This window comes from Haemorhous mexicanus, chromosome 9 (assembly GCF_027477595.1).
Source record: "Haemorhous mexicanus isolate bHaeMex1 chromosome 9, bHaeMex1.pri, whole genome shotgun sequence".
In the NCBI taxonomy this organism is placed as follows: Eukaryota; Metazoa; Chordata; class Aves; order Passeriformes; family Fringillidae; genus Haemorhous; species Haemorhous mexicanus.
This window is the reverse complement of record NC_082349.1, coordinates 6,468,244-6,489,053: the sequence shown is the minus strand read 5'-3', so window position 1 is coordinate 6,489,053 and position 20,810 is coordinate 6,468,244. Positions and strand designations below refer to the sequence as shown.

General features: G+C 37.8%; 1 protein-coding gene across 1 annotated transcript in view; it reads right to left on the bottom strand.

Moving 5' to 3' along the window:
- Nucleotides 1-1,354: 1,354 nt before the first annotated feature.
- The window catches only part of EPS15 (epidermal growth factor receptor pathway substrate 15), a 47,939-nt gene continuing 28,483 nt past the window's right edge, over nt 1,355-20,810 (bottom strand). Inside the window, 12 exon segments of the mRNA XM_059853835.1 lie at nt 1,355-3,267; nt 5,123-5,301; nt 8,003-8,165; nt 8,663-8,739; nt 9,976-10,045; nt 11,661-11,797; nt 12,619-12,654; nt 13,935-14,025; nt 14,366-14,440; nt 15,007-15,204; nt 17,059-17,256; nt 17,738-17,899. Of these exon segments, the coding sequence (XP_059709818.1) occupies nt 3,121-3,267; nt 5,123-5,301; nt 8,003-8,165; nt 8,663-8,739; nt 9,976-10,045; nt 11,661-11,797; nt 12,619-12,654; nt 13,935-14,025; nt 14,366-14,440; nt 15,007-15,204; nt 17,059-17,256; nt 17,738-17,899 (1,533 nt within the window). The 3' untranslated portion in view covers nt 1,355-3,120.

The following is a 20,810-nucleotide window of genomic DNA, read 5'->3' as shown; positions in this document are numbered from 1 at the left end:
TCCAGTTATTTGTATAGTCCTGTATAGGACTGCAACTGGCTGCTTATACCAACAGAGAAAACACCTCATAACTTTGATCCTATCTACAGGATACAAAAGTAAAATGGGATAAAATTCCTTTTACTCTGCACAAGGTTGTCTTTCCAGAGTAGAGCAGTTATGTAATAACTGTGAGACCTGTTACCACTTACAGAACAGGAAATGGCTTCACATTAAGTGGTTTGTCCATACTCACTTGTTAAATCAGCAAGAGATACCTTGAAACAACATCCTGACCTCCTGAACACACATCCAAACAATGCAGCATTTTCCCCCTCTATCACCGGCTCTAAAAACTACTGCTCTTTGTTTTCACTTAAAATCTAAAGTCCAGGCAGCTCCAGATGTCTCCATTTTGGCACCACGGGAATTCTGACATATTCTGAGCAAGGAATGGGAATGCAGCTGCTGTTATTTATGTATGTTTTGCTATTCTTTGTTTTTCTAAAGAGCTTGTGGATAAGAATGACTTCTGTTTCAGGATATTACTGACTGATGGCTTGCCAGCTGATGAATTACAAGTTCCTTCCCACCTTTTCTGGGATAACATTATGCTGTCTTCCCTCCCTTCCACTTTACTTCGGCACCTTTCCTAATTTAAGCTTCAGAGGTCCCTGCAAACACAATTCTGCAGAGAAGTCAGGAGTTCAGTAACACTAACATGGGCAACTAAACTCCACTCTACCTACCACAAAAGATCAAAAAAGATCTTTCATTAGGGAAAATCACTGTTCTCTTCCTTCTAATAAGAAAAAATGGATGCATCTGAAAGCCAATCTTCATGTTCACTCTAGTTAACAATGGAATTAAATTAAAGAGTATTCACTGACATTATACAGAATTCCATAATAACAAAACAGGACTTGAGTTGCCAATATTTTGAACAAATATGTTACTTTCCCAACCTTACCCTTTGTTATCTAAATCTGCTATCATCTAAATTACCATTCTGTCAGTATTGCAAACACAAAGCCATGAGGTTGCACATCCCTGCACACAATGACTTAGAAGATTCAGGCTAAAGGACAACTAAAACATTCCAATACTGAAGTCATAATTTAGTAAATATTCAAATTCTGAAACAGCCAATTTAAACTTAGGTAGGTAAATGAAACTGTTGAGAAGTTACTGGGGAAATAACACAAGACAACACAATTCTGCCACTGGATTCTATTCCTGTGAAGGTGACCCATGGCAGGTGTGTCAGGTGGCAAAGGCCACAGACACCAGGCTGCAGTCAGGACACCTCACACTGCATTACATTCACACAATGCTTTACATCTCACAGCACCCTCTTGAAAGAACAGGCAAACAGTTCACATTTATGTACTTAAACTTTATTTCTTCATAATTACAGGCTATTGTTAGAATTTTTAAACAAAAGGGAAGTCTATAAATAGAGGCTAATCCCACCTGAACAAGTTGTTTAAAAAAAAAAAAAAACAACAAAACAAACAGTTAAAACTTCATAAAGTAATGCCATTTAGCTCACAGCAGTGGTTTGTTGGTAGTCTGAGTAAAAGTCCTATAGTCAGAGTCAGTAACATGAAATGTAACATCAAATGACTCAAAACTTTAAATCCCATAAAGGAAAGCAGGAATATATATATAATATATACATATAATATTGTGTTGGTCCACTGAGTATACATTTTTAACAAAAGATAAGAAACTATGTAATCCAGTTAAGCATTATGATTTGCAAGATTAGTGTACACTCATTACAAAGATGTGTAAGATAAGTTATAACTATTTAATACTTGCAAAATTTTAAGTTACTTTTTTTGAGCAGGTGTTTAAATGCTCATCTCCCAGTGCAAAAGAAAAACCATCCCAGTCAGGTTACTCATTTTTTCTTGAAAAATTGAAAACCCTCAAACTCATGCAACAGCAGCATTGACAGGTAACGGGAAGAGCTTAAATATACTGAAGTGTGGCTGAGTTCTCCCCCTTTGCCCCAGTGCTTTGTGTTGAAACACTTCAATTTCCTCAAAAGAAATACCACAGGTTAAAAGTGCAAGGAAAAAAACCCTTCTAGATGCTTATGCTGCTGCATCCATTTTTCTTAGATAGGGCACAAGATTATTGGTTTTGGAATTATTTTAATGAAACTGATTTTCGAAATAGAATTCATTCAAAATGAACAATAAGTTATTTTCATTAAGTTATTTTCATTAACATTCTATCAATCCTACTCTGACTCAGTGACCATTCAGAAATCATTCAGTTTAAGGTGCAACTATCAGTTGGCATTCAATAAATTACATATACAGAAAACAACTGTGGTTAAAAAAAATAGAAATCAGACTACCTGTTTTATCTTTCTATTTTCAATCCTATTTCAAATGGAACTCATTAACTTGCCAGTTCAGCTGCATATTTCACAGGCAAATGTGGCTCAAATAGCAGTGGGGTCTCACAATTTGACAGTCACCTTAGCCAACAGCAAATGCACATGAATTTTCAGTTTAATTGCTTTATAAAACAAAATAACAGGTCTGTCTTAAAACCTATGATCATGCAGGAAAAGCAATAAAGGTCTCAGAAAGACATACTCTTTCTGATGGAGACTTCATGAAGATTATGTTAAACCCAACATAAAATCTTCAACAAGGAGAAAAAGAATCTATATGCATACATATAAAATAAAGCACTCTCCAACTCTGGCATTACTAAAACCCCTTCAGAAGAATAAAAGGTTTCCAGTGACTAACTGCTTGATGGGAGACAGTCAGCCATGACAGAATAATTGCTGTGTTCACTTTATGCCCAATTACCAACTGCTGATAGATTACAGTCAAACCCCAGTCTCTCTAACTGCATTTTAAACTGATTTGCTTTCAGCTGGGAAAAGTACTTTGCTCTCCTGAAAACTTGAGAGAAATCGAATGCTAAACTTAACAATTATTCAAACAATAACCAAAAGGATTAAATTTAGCAGAAACATTCACATCACTTTCAGAAATTTAAAACCTTTCATAGTTTCTTGTATATATGCATTTTCTGATTAACATTTAAATAGGTTAGGTACTCAGGAAAAGGGACAAAACAGTTTACGTCAGATAAAACTTATTCTAAACTTCATGCTTCTGATATTTCAGATTTACTGAGTGCAATAGCCAGTTCCAAGTCTTCTTGCTCTTGCTGTTTTAGTCTTGCCAATCTTTCTTTTTCTTCTCTCTCACTTTCTCTCTTAGCCCATTCAATCATGTCTTCCTCAGTAGAATACTGCAAGTTTAAAAGACAAAATAAGACAGATTAATAATACAGTGATAATTATTACTGTCCAATCAGTCAGTGTAAGGGACAATTAGTTTTTCAATAATTGTACAGATTCTAGTCTTCAAATATTACTTGTTTTGTAGTTGTAATAGACTAAATTGGATTAGTCTAAGGTTTAACTACTAAGAAGTGCACTGAAGCCATCAAAAGGATGTATTTTAATGAAATATGCCATGTTTCAAATTTCAGTATTAAGTTTCTAAAACGTTACTGAGCAGAAAGTGCTATAATTTAAATACAGTTCTATTTGGTTAAATACCAATCCATACAAGAAAACCTTTGAATAAATCAGGAGAACATTTTGCAAAGCACACTCCTATTCACACTGTAGGCTGTCCTGATTTATCCTGCTTTCATTAGGGATGACATTTCCAGGTGAAAATGAGCAAAAATTTAGCTGTAGACTGACTGTTTCTGAATGTGTAGATGACAAATACTGCTGCCAAGAAGCAGCAAAATGCTAAGGATAACTGTAGAGTTAGAAGGCTGGTAGTAATACAGAGAAAGGTCAGCATGATATTAGAAGGGAAAAAAAGAACAGATTATTTCCATGTATATTGATGAGAACTGACTGTGAACTAAATACCTCTGGTACAATGATTATAAATCAGAGAGAGCTAAGGGTATTATCCTAAATAAAACACAAAAGATTATGCTAAAGTTTCTTCCTAGCAAACATGCAGAAAAATTAAGAGGTAGGTGAAGCCCCTGTCCTCATGGATGTCCCAGCATTAACTGAAAGGGCTAGAGGTTACAGACTCCAGGTTTCTGCTTTGAGCTGCTTCTTGGGGAAATAAAAGCAGAAAAACCTGAGTTTTCTCCATAGTGCACTCAGTATTTTCAGTAATTGCAGCTGAAAAATAACACTATTTCCTTCACAAAGATAATAAGCATTTTTGCCACTCCTCCAAAGTGGCTTCTCAGTCTCCCTAACTACTGCCACGGATGGATAACCACATTTCAGAAGTTACCATGCTCCAAGACACACCAACCAGTGCAAGTCTACTTTGAGAGCCTGACAATCCTTAGTTTACTTCAATCAAGCATGTAGCTTATTAGGCCTGAACAGAGAGAGCAGTATGGTCAAGATACTGTAAATGCAAATCGCATTTAACAGGCTTGAAAGTGAGATGATGCCTTTCAAAACTTCTACTTGCAAAAGCTCGAAAGAAAAAAATAATATATAGGCATGCACAAACCTTTAGATTTGCTTCTACTGCTTGGACACCACGACTTCTATGAAATGACTTCTGGTTATAAAGAGACACTTACTATTTTACTTCATTGTGTATAAGTCTGGAATTTACTAACCATTCAAAACTCATCAAATTATATTTCATTACAATACACTGTTATGAAGCTGTTTATCAGTATTTCAGTACATTAAAATTATGACCAAATAGTTCAGTGGCAGTTAAATTAGAATCACATTTTGGTTTATTTTTAATTGGGTAGTTAACAGTGTGCTTGTTATAGATTTGTAATTTAAATCTGCTGCACACATTGATAAAATGGATAAGCCCTAGAACATAGATATTTCTGAAATCCTCTCCTCTAAAAGCTAGAAGGTCTCTATGAAAAAAGGCATAAAACCAATGCAATTTAAACATTAACTACAACATTTTGCAGCATTTTGTTTTAGGACAGCCTCAGCTGTAAATGTAAACACTGTTTTAACAGGAAGCAATATCCCTTGTGTACATGGGATATGTTTTAATAATTTAAATTAGACTGAAGACTTCAGTGTGAACATTTCAAAGCTGCCATTATACTGAAACAAATGTAAAAAGTGTTTACTCACAGTACTGAAGTTTGCAAAATTGTTGGGGTCAGCCTCTTTACTGATGCTGGTGGGAGCAAATGGATCACAGAATAGATCTGCTTCTTGTTCTTTGGGAATGTCTGGGGTGGGGAAAGGCTGAAATGGGTCGCTCGACTTAAAGGAATCTGAAGAGTCTATTTGATTGATAGGTCTTTTCCCTTAGATCAAAATGAATTTAAAATGAATTTAAGATAGCAGGTAATAACATGCCAAAACTAGTAAAAAAAAAAAAAACCATTCAGAAGCTACTTAGAATGCAACCTCTTCCCACAAACTAGTGGAGCTGTAGTTTTAGGGGAAGGGTTGCCAATTTAAAAAATGAGGATACAGCCCACACTTTCTGAAAGGGTAATCAGGTAAAAAGGAACACATGTATGTTAATGAGTCAGGAACACAGTTATATATAAATTAACTGTTTTGGAAAAAGAATTTCTAACAGTTTTGAGCACCTATTCTGTCACCACAGTTTTGTTTTCTGGTTATCAGCTGTCTTTGATCATTCCAGCAAGGCTCTGTTATTATTTCTTTGGGTCAAGTTAGCACAATTTTATTCAGAGAGCAGAAATATATTACATTTATAAGTTTTCAAAACACCATGTCCTCTCCCTAAGCTAAGACCAGGAATTTCTGCAGTTTAAAACAAGGAGTATGATAACAAGCAATCACAGGCTGAGCTGCTTTGTAAATTATTGCCTAAGAAGCTGCAAATTAACAGAATCAGGGACAAACCCCCACTTAATTTGTTGGGTTTTTTTCAGCCTAACCCCAGTCAACTTTCAACACGGTTGAGGACATTAACCCAATAACTTCCAGGAAGAGCTGAGCTGAATTCCACCCCACCACTCCCTCTGTAGGTTACTGTTTACACAAGAGGTTTCAGTGCAGTCTCATGAATTCTGCTACCAGGTTCTGCAAGTGGTTCCACACTTGCAGTGGCTGTATTTTAGAACTTGCTTCTGTTTCCATTTCAGGTTAAAACTACAGAATTGAACAAAGGTGCTTATTATTTCACATATAATTTTTGAAAATTAACCTAAAATTACTTCATAAGAGGAAAAGGGATTCTCATCTGGCAATGATTTAGAGATTTGGAGAATATCCACTGGAAAAGATATTATTTCCTTAGACACTTCCCAGATAACCCTGCCATCTCTCTCACTGATGATGTTCTGTCCATGTATCACTGATGATATTGTGCTGCCCCATCCCCGGAAGTGTTCAAGGCCAGGCTGGATGGGACTTTGAGCAACCTGCTCTGGAGAAAAGTGTCCCTGCTTATGGCAGGGCTTGGAACTGAATGATCTTTAAGGTCTGTTATAACCCAAACCATTCTGTGATTTTACAGTTCTGTTATTCACAAATAATGCCTGCCTGTTTCTTGAAAAATGTGGGAGAAGCATCTCCAAATGACAACCAGGGAATTTTATTTCTGCATGGGAAGAGTTAATAATTGTAAGAATACAAAATACACAATCATCAAATCTTCCCCAAAATCAAGAAATGGGAGTGTTTATTAGTATTTAGAGAAGCAACAGAATTCAGAGGCAACGGCCCTTCTACATACTTTCCAGTAGAGAGAAGAACTACAAGAAAGATTTTTGGGTATTTCTTTGAAAAAGCATTCCATTGTTTCAAATCAAACCAAGGAAGTAATTAGAAATAATTACATTTAAGTAAACATATTTTATTTCCATTAGGAAAATAATTAATTTGGAATGGTTATCAAGATAATCACATTTTTAGTGTGCATATCAAAACCACCTATTTTTTCCCCATTATCTGTTGCTGAGAAAGCTGCTGCTCCACCCCTAGAAGCTTGCCTTCCAAAAGTGCACCACATCACAGCCACTCCCATAGAATCAAGTCAGAAATACTTTTTATGTTTAAATAAGGCCCAACATCAAACATTCCAATTATCATCACTTGCCATGTCAGCTGTTTTAATGTTATTTACAATGGAAATGATGACTTGCAAGGCATTAGCATGAACCAGATCTCACACCAACATTAGAAATCAAACAGCTGAGTTTAAACTTCAGTATGAGCACTCCTGTATCTACTGTGCTCCCTTTCTTTTGAGGAAACATGAATACACGTTTAAGTTTCATGCCAGTTTCTCAAAACACCTTAAGACTCATCCACTTAGTGTAACAGTGAAACAAATGATGCAGTAGAGTTTTTAAAGACAATGAAACAGAGGACAGAAATTTTTAAAGGAATACTAGATTTTCCTATGTTTGCAAAAACAAATTGAGAGTTAGAAGCCTGTTGTAATGTGGTCTTGTTGCAAGCACAAGGTGCTGTTATGCATGATAATCATGGCCTTTTCTAGAAAGCAGAGTGGTTTGTGCCATGGAACATCCCAGAAACTCCTCTACCACTGAGGAGAAAACAGCCCAGGGAACTTGGGTTTATTAATGGTACTGCTACAGACCTCTGGCAAGGCCACCTAGAAAAAGTTAACCTGGAAACCTAAGCCAGTTCTTTAACCCTATTTAATTCATTTTGCATTAAACCCATCTGTGTTTGCAATGTATAAAGCACACTAAATTCTCACTTTAAGCATAATTGAATTCAAGATTCACAGTGTAGCACATTAGCAACTATTTAACTTGCAACTATGCTGTGTTCTTGCACACATTTGTAACAAGTCTTTTTTCCTGTTTTCTAAATCCTTTGTGTCTTCAAACTCTGATCCCAAACACTATGCAAAACTTTGTGGAAATGATCAGGAATGGATTTGTTTCACATCTTGCTCATTCATTTTAAATTGAGACCCTTTACCCTCCCCTCATGATTCCTGTCCCTCTGCCAACATGGAGCAGCTGATTGTTACCACATCTCATTGTCAGCTCTTACCAGGTGGTGGGGGACAGGGCCTGGTGGGAGTTCCTGTCTTAGGGGGCAGTGCAGGAGGAACATCCTCATTTTTAGCTGGCGCTTCCTCAAATAAGTTTTTAGTTATGGTGACACTGCTGACAGAGCCTGATGTGGAAGAGCTAAAGGGATCCTCATTGTTGGCCTTCAAAAAACAAAACACCAACACACACATTTTCAGTGCAGTGCTAGCAGATATTCTCTTCAATAATACAGTATTAAATCAGATCTGAAAGTTTGGACTAGGACTAAAGAAAAGACTTTTGTTTGTTTTTACACATATCCACATACTCCAGAAGATTGAACAGAAAGAAAAATCAGGAATGGTTACTGTGTACAACTCTATAAAGCTGAAAGCAGTTAAACATGCAAAAGTAATACTTTTGCTGCTAAAATCAACAAATTTAAGAAGAAATAAATTACAGCATCACTGGAAATAGAGAGAAAATACTTATCAAGCCAAAAAGATTACATTGCATTCTTTACAGAATTTCAGGACAATTTGCTATCAAGACCTCTTTTTCAACCAAACCAGCCATCATAAATGTTTAGTAGTGGCAAAACTATAATGAAACTGTTTAAGCTTTGCCTTGTCACTGCAGCTTCATGCATTTTCTGTGAGTAGCAGCAGCTCCACATTACCTTGGACAGCGTGCTGAAGTCAGCAAAGCCACCTTCAAAGGATTCACTTCCAAACAGGGAGGCAAAGGGGTCTGTAGCTAAATACACAAATCAAGCCAAGAATGAGATTAAAAGTTAAATATAAAAGACTGAAAAGAAAAATTCCCACTACTATTATTAATAAATAGCAACTATTATACATTTTGCAACTTAAAGTAATTCAAGTGAAGTATTTTATGTGGTGAGCACTTCAAATTATTAAGTAACTTTTTAAAAAACTCTAAGTGTCAACTTTCAATTAAGAACAATAAATCTCCTGAACAGGAAATAATTCAAAAGAAATACTGGAATGTTTTCCTACATCAAAAAATATTAGATTCCACTGAAAGTATCAAATAACCATACTACTGGAAATGTTCTACTGAGATACATGTATATATACACACAGAGGTGGGTTTTGTGTGCATACACCCATATGTATACAGACATATATATATATATATATAAATTTATGTATATATATATATATATATAGATAGATAGATAGATAGATAGATATAGAGATGTGAAAATGAACCAGAGCTCTTTTCTGACTGCAGACTCACTTGTGGAATCAAGTACCTGAACCTCATATCATTGCAGTCTAATTCAACAGTACCTTTTCATTCTCATGTGCATAAAATACGTGATAACTGCTACTGTACAGCAGAGCAGGAAGTGCCATACTCACTTCTGCATCTCTAAACAACACCATTTTTCCCTAGAACTAAAATGAGCAGGTTTACAATACAAAATCACACATAGACTCCTGTTTTGGATTATCACATGTCAGTGCACTTTAGGAAAAGAGTTAAGAGCCTTCCCTAAAACCTCTTTAGCCCTCAGGTGAGAGAGGGTCACAGAAGGAGCAAACTTGAGCAGTAAAAAATCTCAGTGAAGGAGTTACTGTATTCCACATCTACTCTTGTGGTGCAGAGCTATCCTGATGTTACTCACAGAGTAACATGAAATCTCTGAAAACAACCCTAGTGGGAAGCAGTACAAACCATCCAAACAGCCCAAACACTCAGGATACTGTCCCTGCTTTAGGAAAGCAGAGGAACAGTGTTTGTGGAATCAGTCTTCAGTGATACACACTACAGACAGAGTCAATTTTGGGTTATAAACTTCCCCCCTGAAAACAGGCACCTTGTGTCATACTTTTTGGGAAAATTCAGAACACGTGGGAAATCCCCATAATGCTCTGTTGCAAATTCAGTTAAAAGCCTAGAAACAAAAGCAAGCAAAAGCAAATATAAAACCCAAGAAGCTTGATAGGTACAATCTACTTTTACCTAGATCATTTGATGTAGTGACAGTGGTTCCACCAGGAGCAAAAGGGTCATTCTTCTTTGATATCTCTGTCTAAAATAAAAAATTCCTTTGGAGGGAAATTTGTTTTCAGCTTAAAAGATTCTTCAATCTAAGAATACAGTCACCATTTATTTTAGTTCAGAAGTTGTAAGATAAAACATTCTGGAAATAGCTTTTATCAGCATCAGTAAACAAGCCTATTAATAGAAACTCTTCCTCTCTGTTTTGATTAATACTTTGAAAGGATGGAAAAAAGGTACAATATGTGCAACATACTTGGTAACAGCTAATGCAACAGTCAACAATATCAACTGCTCATTTTGGTCTCAGATTTCTACAACCAGAGCCATCTTCAAATCTTAGATCTCAACACTCCAGAGAGGTGTGGTAAAGCACTTAAGATGAATGCATAACTTCAGTTCTGAAGTACAGATCTCAAGAATCCACTGCTAATCCCACACCACAGCTCTGACCTCCCTGTTTTTTTCTTCCTTTGGACTGTAATAAGACCCAGAATTGATTACATTTGAACATCAAGACTTTGAAAAGGATAGTGTGCTGAGTACTACAAATTGTAGAAATCTAATTTTTAAGGCTGGAGGTGTAGGCTATGGTGTGTAATAGGACCTTGAGATTTGCACAATGTGTACACCATGGCGAAGGGCAGGACCACCACTGCCAGGTGCAGTGATTTCTCACTCTTGGCTGCTGTGGGTCCACCTCAGGCACACTCTACAGCCACTTAACTTGCTTCTTAATCCACATGTATCTGAGTTTTATGTATGTCTATGCATGTTTTACGCACACACAAAGCTGAAAGTGAGGCATGAACAGAAAGAGCACTGAAAAGGAAAGGAGATGGCAAAAGAATGGAGACAAAGTTCATGGCATGAAGAATTTCAGCTGTTTAAATTGCTTGTCTATCAGCTTTAAATATTACATATTCAACAAATTCTAGTCTATAACAGAGAGAGTTTTATGCCCAACTCTACCTTATTAAAGGCTCAAGAGTATTCGGTCACTGCTCATTTAAAATGTGAGCTAAAAGACTGAAGTACCCTTGAAAGAGGTAAATTCAGTAGGCATCTCCACATCACAAGAGACTTTTGGTGATTCTTATTAAAAAAAACCAAATCACACCAAAACCTAAACATACACCTATAGAACAATCTGATTTTTCTGAGGGGAAACCCCATACACCACATCAGATTTCAGATAAAATACAGCACATAGTTCTTGATCCTATAGTGTGTGGAGGCAAAAATCAAGTGTCTGAGCATAACCTGGTAAGGTTGATCCTGGCTTTCTTTCCATTTATTGTGTTCCACCAACTAACAGAGTTGGTGGAGAGCTCTAAAGCTTAACAGAGCTTAAGTCATTGTTAAATAATGACAGAGCTTAAAGTCATTACTGTCAAATGCTCTTAACTGTGGAGCAATGAAGATCCACAATTAAATACTTTAAAATGTTTTTATTTTTACTTCTATTTCCTCTGTGACTATTTCTAGAAAATAGGACACAAAAAGACAAGACAGAGCCAGGGGATCAGAGGTAACCTTCATATGATTTCTGGATATTAATTTTTTAAAGCAGGTCAAAGTGTACAAACCAGGTTATTTTGTCCAGAGCACATAGAAAGCAGTAAAAGGTGTGACACCAGACTTACTGTGGTATTATTACTGTTGTCTGCAGAACTAAATGGATCAGTACCAGCAGTCACAAAAGGGTCGGTGGAGGATTGTTTGAAGAAAGAGTCAGCTGCAAAAGGGTCTGAGCCTTTGAAGGGATCACCACCAAAGGGATCTAAAAAGTAAACATCTCCCTAATATTTCTGCTTGCTTTACTTAGCTGATATCTTAAAAACTAAACAATGTATCACCTTTTTTTCATACTGCTGCAAAGTGACACATTTAAGACCAAGGACCTTTGAAGTATGAAATTCACCTGTGAATAATTTGTATTCTGTGATTCAAAACATCAGACAAGGCAATGAAAACAGCAGCTCCAGAATCATCTCAGCATATAGGTTCTTTAACCAAGTCCCAGAAAATGAATCATTTTACAAAACCTAATGCTCCTAAGAACTCTCTTGCCCTCCTCTCCCACACTTCCCAAGTCCAATTGATGGTTCTTAGTTGGCACTTGGTGCTCAACCCTATTATACTATTGTTTTCCCACTGGTTATTTGGCTTTTTTGCCACCAGTAACTTCACTCAGGAGCAAGCAAACAATTCAATGACATTGCCCATACAGTTGATCTAAAGAGAGACTTCCCACCTGTTCAATACTTGATTCTAAAGGAAGCTGATTTGTTAAGAGCCTTTAAAAGAGCACAGTCCTACTATGCAAATAAAACAGGCAGCAAGTGTTTGGGGCCTTCTGTTCATCACCTTCACATACTTAACTCCCAGCTAAGGAACTTCCAACAAGAGCAATATTCCCTGGCAATGGACTTCTCTGAAAAGCTTTTACACAAGTGGCCAGGTGCTAGTGTCACATATATTCTATCATGACCTTCTGTGGCACTTCCACCTACATTTTTTCTCTGCAAGTGGTGACAATTTTCCCCACTAGCAAGAACCATTTAGAAAAACAAACACATTATGAGTTATAAAGTTACTTACCAATTTTTCCAAAAGGGTCATCTTTGAAGGGATCACCTGTGCAGAAAAAAAGCAAATATTCATTAAAGAGCTTATTACCATCATGAAACACACACAGAATCAGCCATCTCCAAGCTGCATTTCCGTTGGCTGTTGTCCACAAACACCCACATTCTGCAGTATTACCACTGCAGTAATCCAGACCAGCTACTGAGATGAGTCCCACGTTTGTTTAATTGTCACAGACACTGTGGATGGTAGCTCTTAAGTGTTCACTTCAGTACTGGATGCATGATCCCAACTCATTTCTACTTTCTCATGAATATCTGAGATACAGATACCCTGTCTCTCAGCTGTGGGTATCTACCCCTGAATATACTGAGTGCTCAAAGCCTAAAAGTTTGGTTCTTAACAGACAGACCTTTTCTATTCTGAAAGAAAGGCCCTGTCATGTGCTGTAAGACCACTTCAATATAAACAAAAATCAAGCAGTATCTACACAGAAACATTCAAGCTGTTTTAAATTAGTCTAATTTATTCATAAAATATTCAATCTGCACTGACATTCTTTCAGAAGCCAAGTGATCTGAAACAAATTTAGCTTATTTTCTTTTCAAAGCAATACAAGCTAAATTGATCAGACCATGTCGATCTGAAAGGGTGTAAAATCATATTAATGTGGCTGAAAACATCTGCTTCAGCAGTTAATTCAAAATAACTCCCCTTTCCCAATTGGTTCCATACAGGCAGATCATTCCTTCCATAAAAAATAAGAGCAGAGCAATATCATTCGTCAATGGCAAGTTCTTAAAATAAAGCCCAGCACTTCCACAAGATGAACAGATGGTGCAGCTCCACATTACCTTGTTCTGAGAGCCAAACTCCCCAGAAGTAGGCCACAGCCATTCATCCTGAACCACCCACACCCTCCCCACAGCAGAGCCCAGAGAACCCTCTGCTGACCTCTTTGTGGATTGGGGCTGTCAGTCAGATCACTGACACCACGCACATCACAAGCCTGCCCACACCTTTACAGCCAAAATGCCACCAGGGCAGAGGCAGGGAGGGGATGGGGAAGATAAGTCCTCAGGAGGAGCAATGAGGGAAAGGAGCAATTTTCAGAGCTCATTAGAAGTCCAGATGAAGGAAGGAGAAACACCCCAGAACTCTCATTTCTATCACTTCTATTTCTGTAACGCTATTGGCTTCAGGCTCCTGTCACCCACACATCTTCAGATTTATTCTATGAAGAGCAGTCTTAAGGTGAAGACGAGTCTGATGCATTCACACAAGACCTGTTTCTGCAAATCTGCACTTAGAGAGAAATGTTTACTTACTGCCAACAAAAGGGTCAGACTGGAAGAACTCTAAGCTGGCTTCAGAAACTAGATCAGGCAACGGATGAGATTCAGCATCAAACGGATCTTCCTGGGCAATGCAGACAGAAACATATTAAATTTTTAAGACTTGCAAGGATAGAAAACACTTATGTCATCTCCTGTTACCATTCAGTGGTTTCTTCAAGCTTAAGGCAAGAATTCTGGAGACAGCCAGAATTCTATACAATTCATCAATGGAGATCCAAAATATTGTTCAACAACCTGCCTGCTACACGAGATGAAATGTTTTCAAGACATCACACTAAATAAAACCAGTAGGAAGTGACAATTATTCCTCTATTGTTGCATGATCATCATGCAAGCCTGAAGCAGTGTAACCAGGATTTTTTTAACCTACTTTTTCCTCCCCCAACCCTGAATCAACTCACTTTTTTGGTAACAGTTGCAGCTGGGGTCTCTTTCTCTTCTCCTACAGAGACTGCTGTTTCAGGACTATTCCTTATCTGTACAAGGGTAAAAGCAATTCACCATAAATAGGAAAATATAAGACCACACAATAAAATTTGAAGTTTTAAACAGAATCACAGAATATAAAAAAGCATACTTCAAGAGGTTTATACTTATTATAGCACGTACTTTAGTGTTCCATAAACCCTGTAAAAGTTTTTGAAACAATAAATCAATCATGAATCTATGGAGACATAAGGAGGAACATTTAAAGCAAGACAGTTTTAGATTTTCTGTACTTTTCCTTATTCTGCTCTCATTGCACCAAATGGAGACAGCTGCTCTCCTCTAATGTTAATTCTGCTATTCAATTTATAATATTTTGTTTTGGAAATAAATACAGGGGGAAAAAAAAGTTACTGCCACTTTCCAGGCAAACTAAAATTACCCCCTTTTCTGCTTATGAACTTTCAGATATGTGGAAACACAGTTCCCTCAAAAAAACACCCTGAAATTTCATTGTGCAAATGTTTAAAAACATAATCAATCTTGGTACATTCTTAACTTATTCCAACTTCACAACTGCAATGCATCGTGATCAAGCAGGCAAAACACTACTCACTGGAGACACACAGTTTGTTTGTTCCTCTTCTGCTATACTTTCCCTCTCAGCATTCTCATTAAGGTTTGCAGTTTCACTGCTGCTGTTGCTAAGACTAGAATGATCCACAGTTCCATTAACAAGTGTACTATGGGGCTGAGAGTGCCAGCTAAATTGGTTATTTTCCAGTTCTTTCAGCTCAAGAAGCTTTGTCTGCACCTGTAGACAGAAATAAATGTATTAGAATCAGTATGGCAGCACATGGAAGCCAGTAAATGGCCATCCCCTCCTAAATATAAGGTGGGTGATATATGTCTGAAAATTTTATTTTCAAAAGCAAATATAATAAAAACCTGTTCTGTCAACCAAAGGGTGAAATTTGAGAGATAAGAAGAAAACTCATTTAGCAGAGGCGCAGACTAGTTGAAGGACACACTTTTTGCCAAGGAAGAAGACTGTCACTGGCAACACCAAGACTTGTTGCTATTCAAACTCATCAGAAAATTTGCAAAGATTTCAGGGCTTTTTTTGTTTGCTTAGTTTTGCTGGGGAATTTTTGTTAGGCTTTTTTTTTCCTTATTTTTGTTTTGGACTGGGGTTTGTGTGTGTGTGTGGTTTGGGTTTTTTTTCCTAGATTATGTAGTTGCAATTTCCTTAAACTCAGAATTAAAAAGGCTGCTTTATCAGAACTCTCATCTTCCAAGAAGGAACATTATGATTTATCATCTCCCACATGACTTCTGAAGTCTACAAAAGCCAAGTATATCTTCCTAAGCAGACACTTATATTCATCTTTTATTATTTCAGCAATATGCTTAATGCAGTGCCTTACAGCAAACATTTACAACCAACATGCCAGTTATGAAGGAATTACTGGATCTGACAGGTTATCCAAAAGAATAAACCTAGTCCAGATATTTGTGTGCCTAATCCCATTGAACTCTACTAGGTCAGTGACCTAATAGAGTTATTGGGATGTCAGCAAAGACACCACCAGGTGTCTTTCAAGTTAACTGACCTCAGACCAGCCATTAGATAATCTTGCCTAAAGCACTGAAGCACCTACTGTTCCTTACTTAGGAGTCAAGAGCAATAAAGTCAGAAGCACTGTAATAAAACCTAGTAAAAAAAAATGTCTGTAGTACAGTCAAACATAACCACTTATACTATCAGTCTCAAATCTGTTCATGGCAAGCACCTCTTGCCATATAAAACCACTGCAGTGGTACAACCTCCTCTCCACCTGTGATGAAATAATGAAAAAATCCACTTGTTTTCTTCTCAGTTTCTAACCTAAAAGCCGTATTTTAAAATTACAGATGTTGTAAGACTCATTAGCAAGTTACAGATGTGAATTGTGTGAAATGACCAACCCTGAGGTCAGCCATTCCTAGGGTTCAAAGGTAAGTTTTGCCTTTGTTTTCAACTTGCTATCAGTGTGAGTGGCTAATACATAACACAGCTGGCAACAGGGAAGGAGAACCATGAGGAAAGGGTGTGCAAGCTCCTGCATCAATAAAGTTATAACAAATCCCTGATTACAGAGAGAAACAAAGTGTTGGTGCAACAGCAGCCACTTCAAAGCACAGGGCTCTCTCCCTCTCAGGGTCTAATCTCAACCTAATTTCTTCTTCCATCCACCTCACTTTGCCCCCCCTCAACAATGCACTAAGTAAATGCTATCAGTAATTTTATACTGACTTCACATCAATTAAAGAATAGTGAGAGCATGCCCCAGGCCATGGAGGATGAAAGCTTCAATAACTACTGGACACAGAGAATTTAAGTCTGCATCAGCCATTTTTCATTCATTACATTATGACAAATTATTTATGGACTATAATAAATAAATCCCTTTAATTAATAAAAGAAAGACCATGAAGTATTTTGAGTGACTTAAGTCAGCTTCTAAAAATCCTAACAACTACTAGCACAGAACACATGTGTAAGTAACTAAAGACATGAGCAAACAGTGAAGAAAAAAGGAAACAACGCCTTCCCCTTAAGGCAAACCACACTAAAGGTTTCCAGCTCAAAATATTTTTGGGGGGTGGGTCTTTCACACTGCCTTACTGAATTGATTTCCTGTTGTGAATCCTGCAGATGTTGCTGAAGAGGTCCCAGCTGTGCTTTCCCAGACTCTATGCAATGTTCAAGCTCTGCAGTTTCTTGCTGCAGGCGACTCAGTTCCTCTTGGGCTTTGGTCAGTTCATCTTCATAGGCTGAAATCTTTGATTCCTGGCTTGTTATTTCAGCCTTCAGCATGGCAATCTAAAGCATGAACAGTATTTCAAGTCAAAAAAAAAAAACAACCCCAAAACTCACAACCAAAAACCCAAACAACACTTCCAAACACATCCAAATACTATTATATATGACCAGAAAAAGTAAAAAAAAATCTCATAGCTATTGCAGAGATTATAGATCATACCTGAATGAACAGTTAATTCTCTATTGGTCTCAATAAGAACAGAGCATTTTAGCTGTTATTCTGACCAACACAGATATTTCTGCTTTAAACCTTATTTGTGTGCAAGTATATCTCAGTATGTTTGTTGACACACTGATACTAAATTAGGAACACTGAAGCAAGTGATGTATTTCCTATGCTCTGCTGGTCACAAAACCTTGACACTCAGGCTACTTATTCATTAAAGCTTTTTTCCTGCCCCAACAACTGGAACTCTGCAAGACTGAGTTCTTCAAGACAAGGCATTTATGCTTCCCAAGGGCACTGGCCACCAGACCTTACCAAATGGGCCTCCTCTGCACACTTCTGCCTGATGTCATTAAGTTGTTCTTCCAACTTGGCCTTCTGCTCATCAAGATCATTAAGGGTTTCCTGTGCTTCCTGTTTCTGAGCTTGCAGCTTCTGCAGATTACTGCTCTCCCTCTTTACTTCATCCTGGAGATCCTGAAATAAAACACAGCAGCTTGACAATTGTTCCCTCTCTCCCCTTAACCACTGAATTCCACAGTCCAAACTGCAGCTAACCCAGATTTCAAATTATCAACAAATTATTTTCCAGAAGTCTTCATGGATACCAGACAAGCAAGTACTCTCAGATTCTAATTCAATGACATAAAAATAATCAGCTTGTTTGCTTTTGCTTTTCTTCAGTAAAACAAATCCCACTGAAGTGTTGAGATCATACACCAACACACAGATTAACTGTATCCCTCTCACAGAGGTCAGGTTTTCATTCTGAATTTCAAAGTTGTCTTTACTCAGGCTGCTACAGTGTCTCTGTCCTGTGCTTTAGCACTATGCTTTACTGAGTTTCTCATTAAGAACATGGACCTGTTGGAGTGAGCCCAGAGGAGTCACTCCATGAAGATGGTCAGAGGGCAGGAGCACCTCTGCTATCAAGACAGGCTGAGACAGCTGGGGTCGTTCACCCTGGAGAAGTGAAGGCTCCAGGAAGACCTTAAAGCCCCTTCCAGGAACGAAAAGGGGCTTGCAAGAAAGTTGGAAATGGACTTTTTATCAGAACATGGAGTCACAGGGCACAGAGGAATGGCTTCCCACTGACAGAGGGCAGGTTTAGATGGGACATTAGTAAGCAATCCTTTGCAGTGAGGGTGGGCAGGCCCTGGCACAGGTTGCCCAGAGAAGATATGGCTGCCCCATCTCTGGAAGTGTCCAAGGCCAGGTTGGATGGGGCTTGGAACAACCTGGGATAGTGGAAGGTGACCCTGCCCATGACAGGGGGCTGGAATGACATGGGCTTTGAGGTTCCTTCCAACTCAAAACATTCTGGGATTTTGTCATGATAGAAATCCTTATTCTGCTCCTTCCCCCTTCAAAAACACATGGCCAAAAATAGGAACTGTTTTTTGGAGCATGGTGAAAGACCATTAACCCAAACGCACTGCCTCCTAGGGCATTCCTGCCCCTGATTTTGCAAGGATCAGCCAAAAATTTATTTTCTATGTACTAGTACAGGCAAAAAATGCACACTTGATACACAACAATATGGAATCTTCTGATTTATGAAAGAGCAGCAAATATGTGTCTTGTGTTTGAAGTACATTAAGTAGCATCATAAAATAATTACTTCATTTCTGAGCAACAGGAATGGTTATCCTTCAACAAGCTGCAGAGACAACACTGAAAAACATGTCAAGGAAAGAATTTAGGAAGAAGAAAGAATTGTCAAAGTCAGGAGGAAGAGATAATACAGGGAGATCAAAAAGGATTAATACAAAATGAAAAGTATTAGATGAAAAGAGAAGATTGCAGCCTTTCTGAGAAAATACAGCAATTTCAGGAAGAATCATCAACAACAAAAATGAACAGAGAGAAAAAAATATTAGAGAGGATAAGAACGCAAGCAGACATGAAATTCTGATTAGATCATACATTTGTGTGCTGCTCTAAGCTACAATTCTGCTCTTCTTTTCTAGGGGTGTTTTGTTTGGGTTCTTTTTGGTGAGGGAGACAGTTTCTCCATGTGTTGTGTGCTAACACCTCCACATAAGGAGGACAAAAAGCCAGATAGGAATAGAGAGGCATATGATGCAGCAGTCAGATGCTGGGGAATTAGGTAACCTCAAGATGACTGGAGGGCTACCCAAAGATCCATCACAGATGGTTTTACGTTAAAAATCAACCACAAAACCATGCAAAAAAAAAAAAAAAAATCTCCCAAACCAAACCACAAAAAGCCCCCCACAAAACTCTCCCATATCAAATCTGAATTTCAGTGAAGAGTATGTCAGTATACAGCAGTCAGACTAGGAAAAATACTGGTTATTTCTAACCCAGGAGAGAAAAAACAGCGTGCACACAAAAAGCTCTCAGAGCAGCTACTGACTTGGATAACTGGGACACTCTTGATCCATTCATTTTCACATGGCTTTGAAAAGCAAGGATCAGCTGACAGTTAACACAAGCAGTGGAGGAAAAAAGTAACAGCCTAAAGAGACTTCAGCCTCCTTTTTCCTAGAGGAAGCAGGAATTCACATCCACATAAGCTAAATATAGATCATCTCCACTTTTGTCTGTCCTAGGCACAGCAGTAGAGAAGCACTGAAGAGACCTAACTAAGCCTGATGGCTGCCAGAAGAGAAAAGAAGGAAAAAAGCCCAACCAAACCCAAAATCTGTGGTGGTTTTTCTTCACATATCCAACTAACCTCTCCAGAATTAAAGGCTGCAGTAGATACAACACACAAAAGTGGCTATCATACTCAAAGATGCCTCCTCATGAAGTAAACCAGGCTCTAATTAAGCTTCAATTTCAAAGAACACCCTTCAGTATGGAAGCAGCATCTTAATGTTCAAGCACTGAATGAGATTTTATATAAAAACCCCTAAGATACTCTAGGTGTATCTGCCATTCTGATGGTAATAGTAATCCTTGTATTAGATTTCTGATCATTGTAACTCTTTATGCCAATAAAGTAGGATAAGGAAAGTTTAGGAATCCATATTTTCATGGACAAGGGATTTTATAGTTTGCCAGTCTGTCCTTCCCAAGACAATTCATGTGCTAGAAAATGCCAAGCCTGCAAGGGGACAGAAAAGTAAAACTTCACTGACTTTCTAATGGCATTGGTGCACTGCAATAGAGGAAAAGAAAATCTAATTCTGAGGGATACTCAGTGCATGTAACTTTGAGGAAACACCCCTTAGCCTCTGCTACTAAAGAGCTGATATTAAACCCCATCTATATGCTACATCTTCCTTACAACTCTTTTTCTGCCTTTGCTTTTTAGTACCTATTTACACAGTTTTGAAATTATTTTATAGAAGAAAAAACTGTCACTTTCCCTTCAGCTATACAAATCAGTTTGACTGATCACTGACCATGGCTATATTTG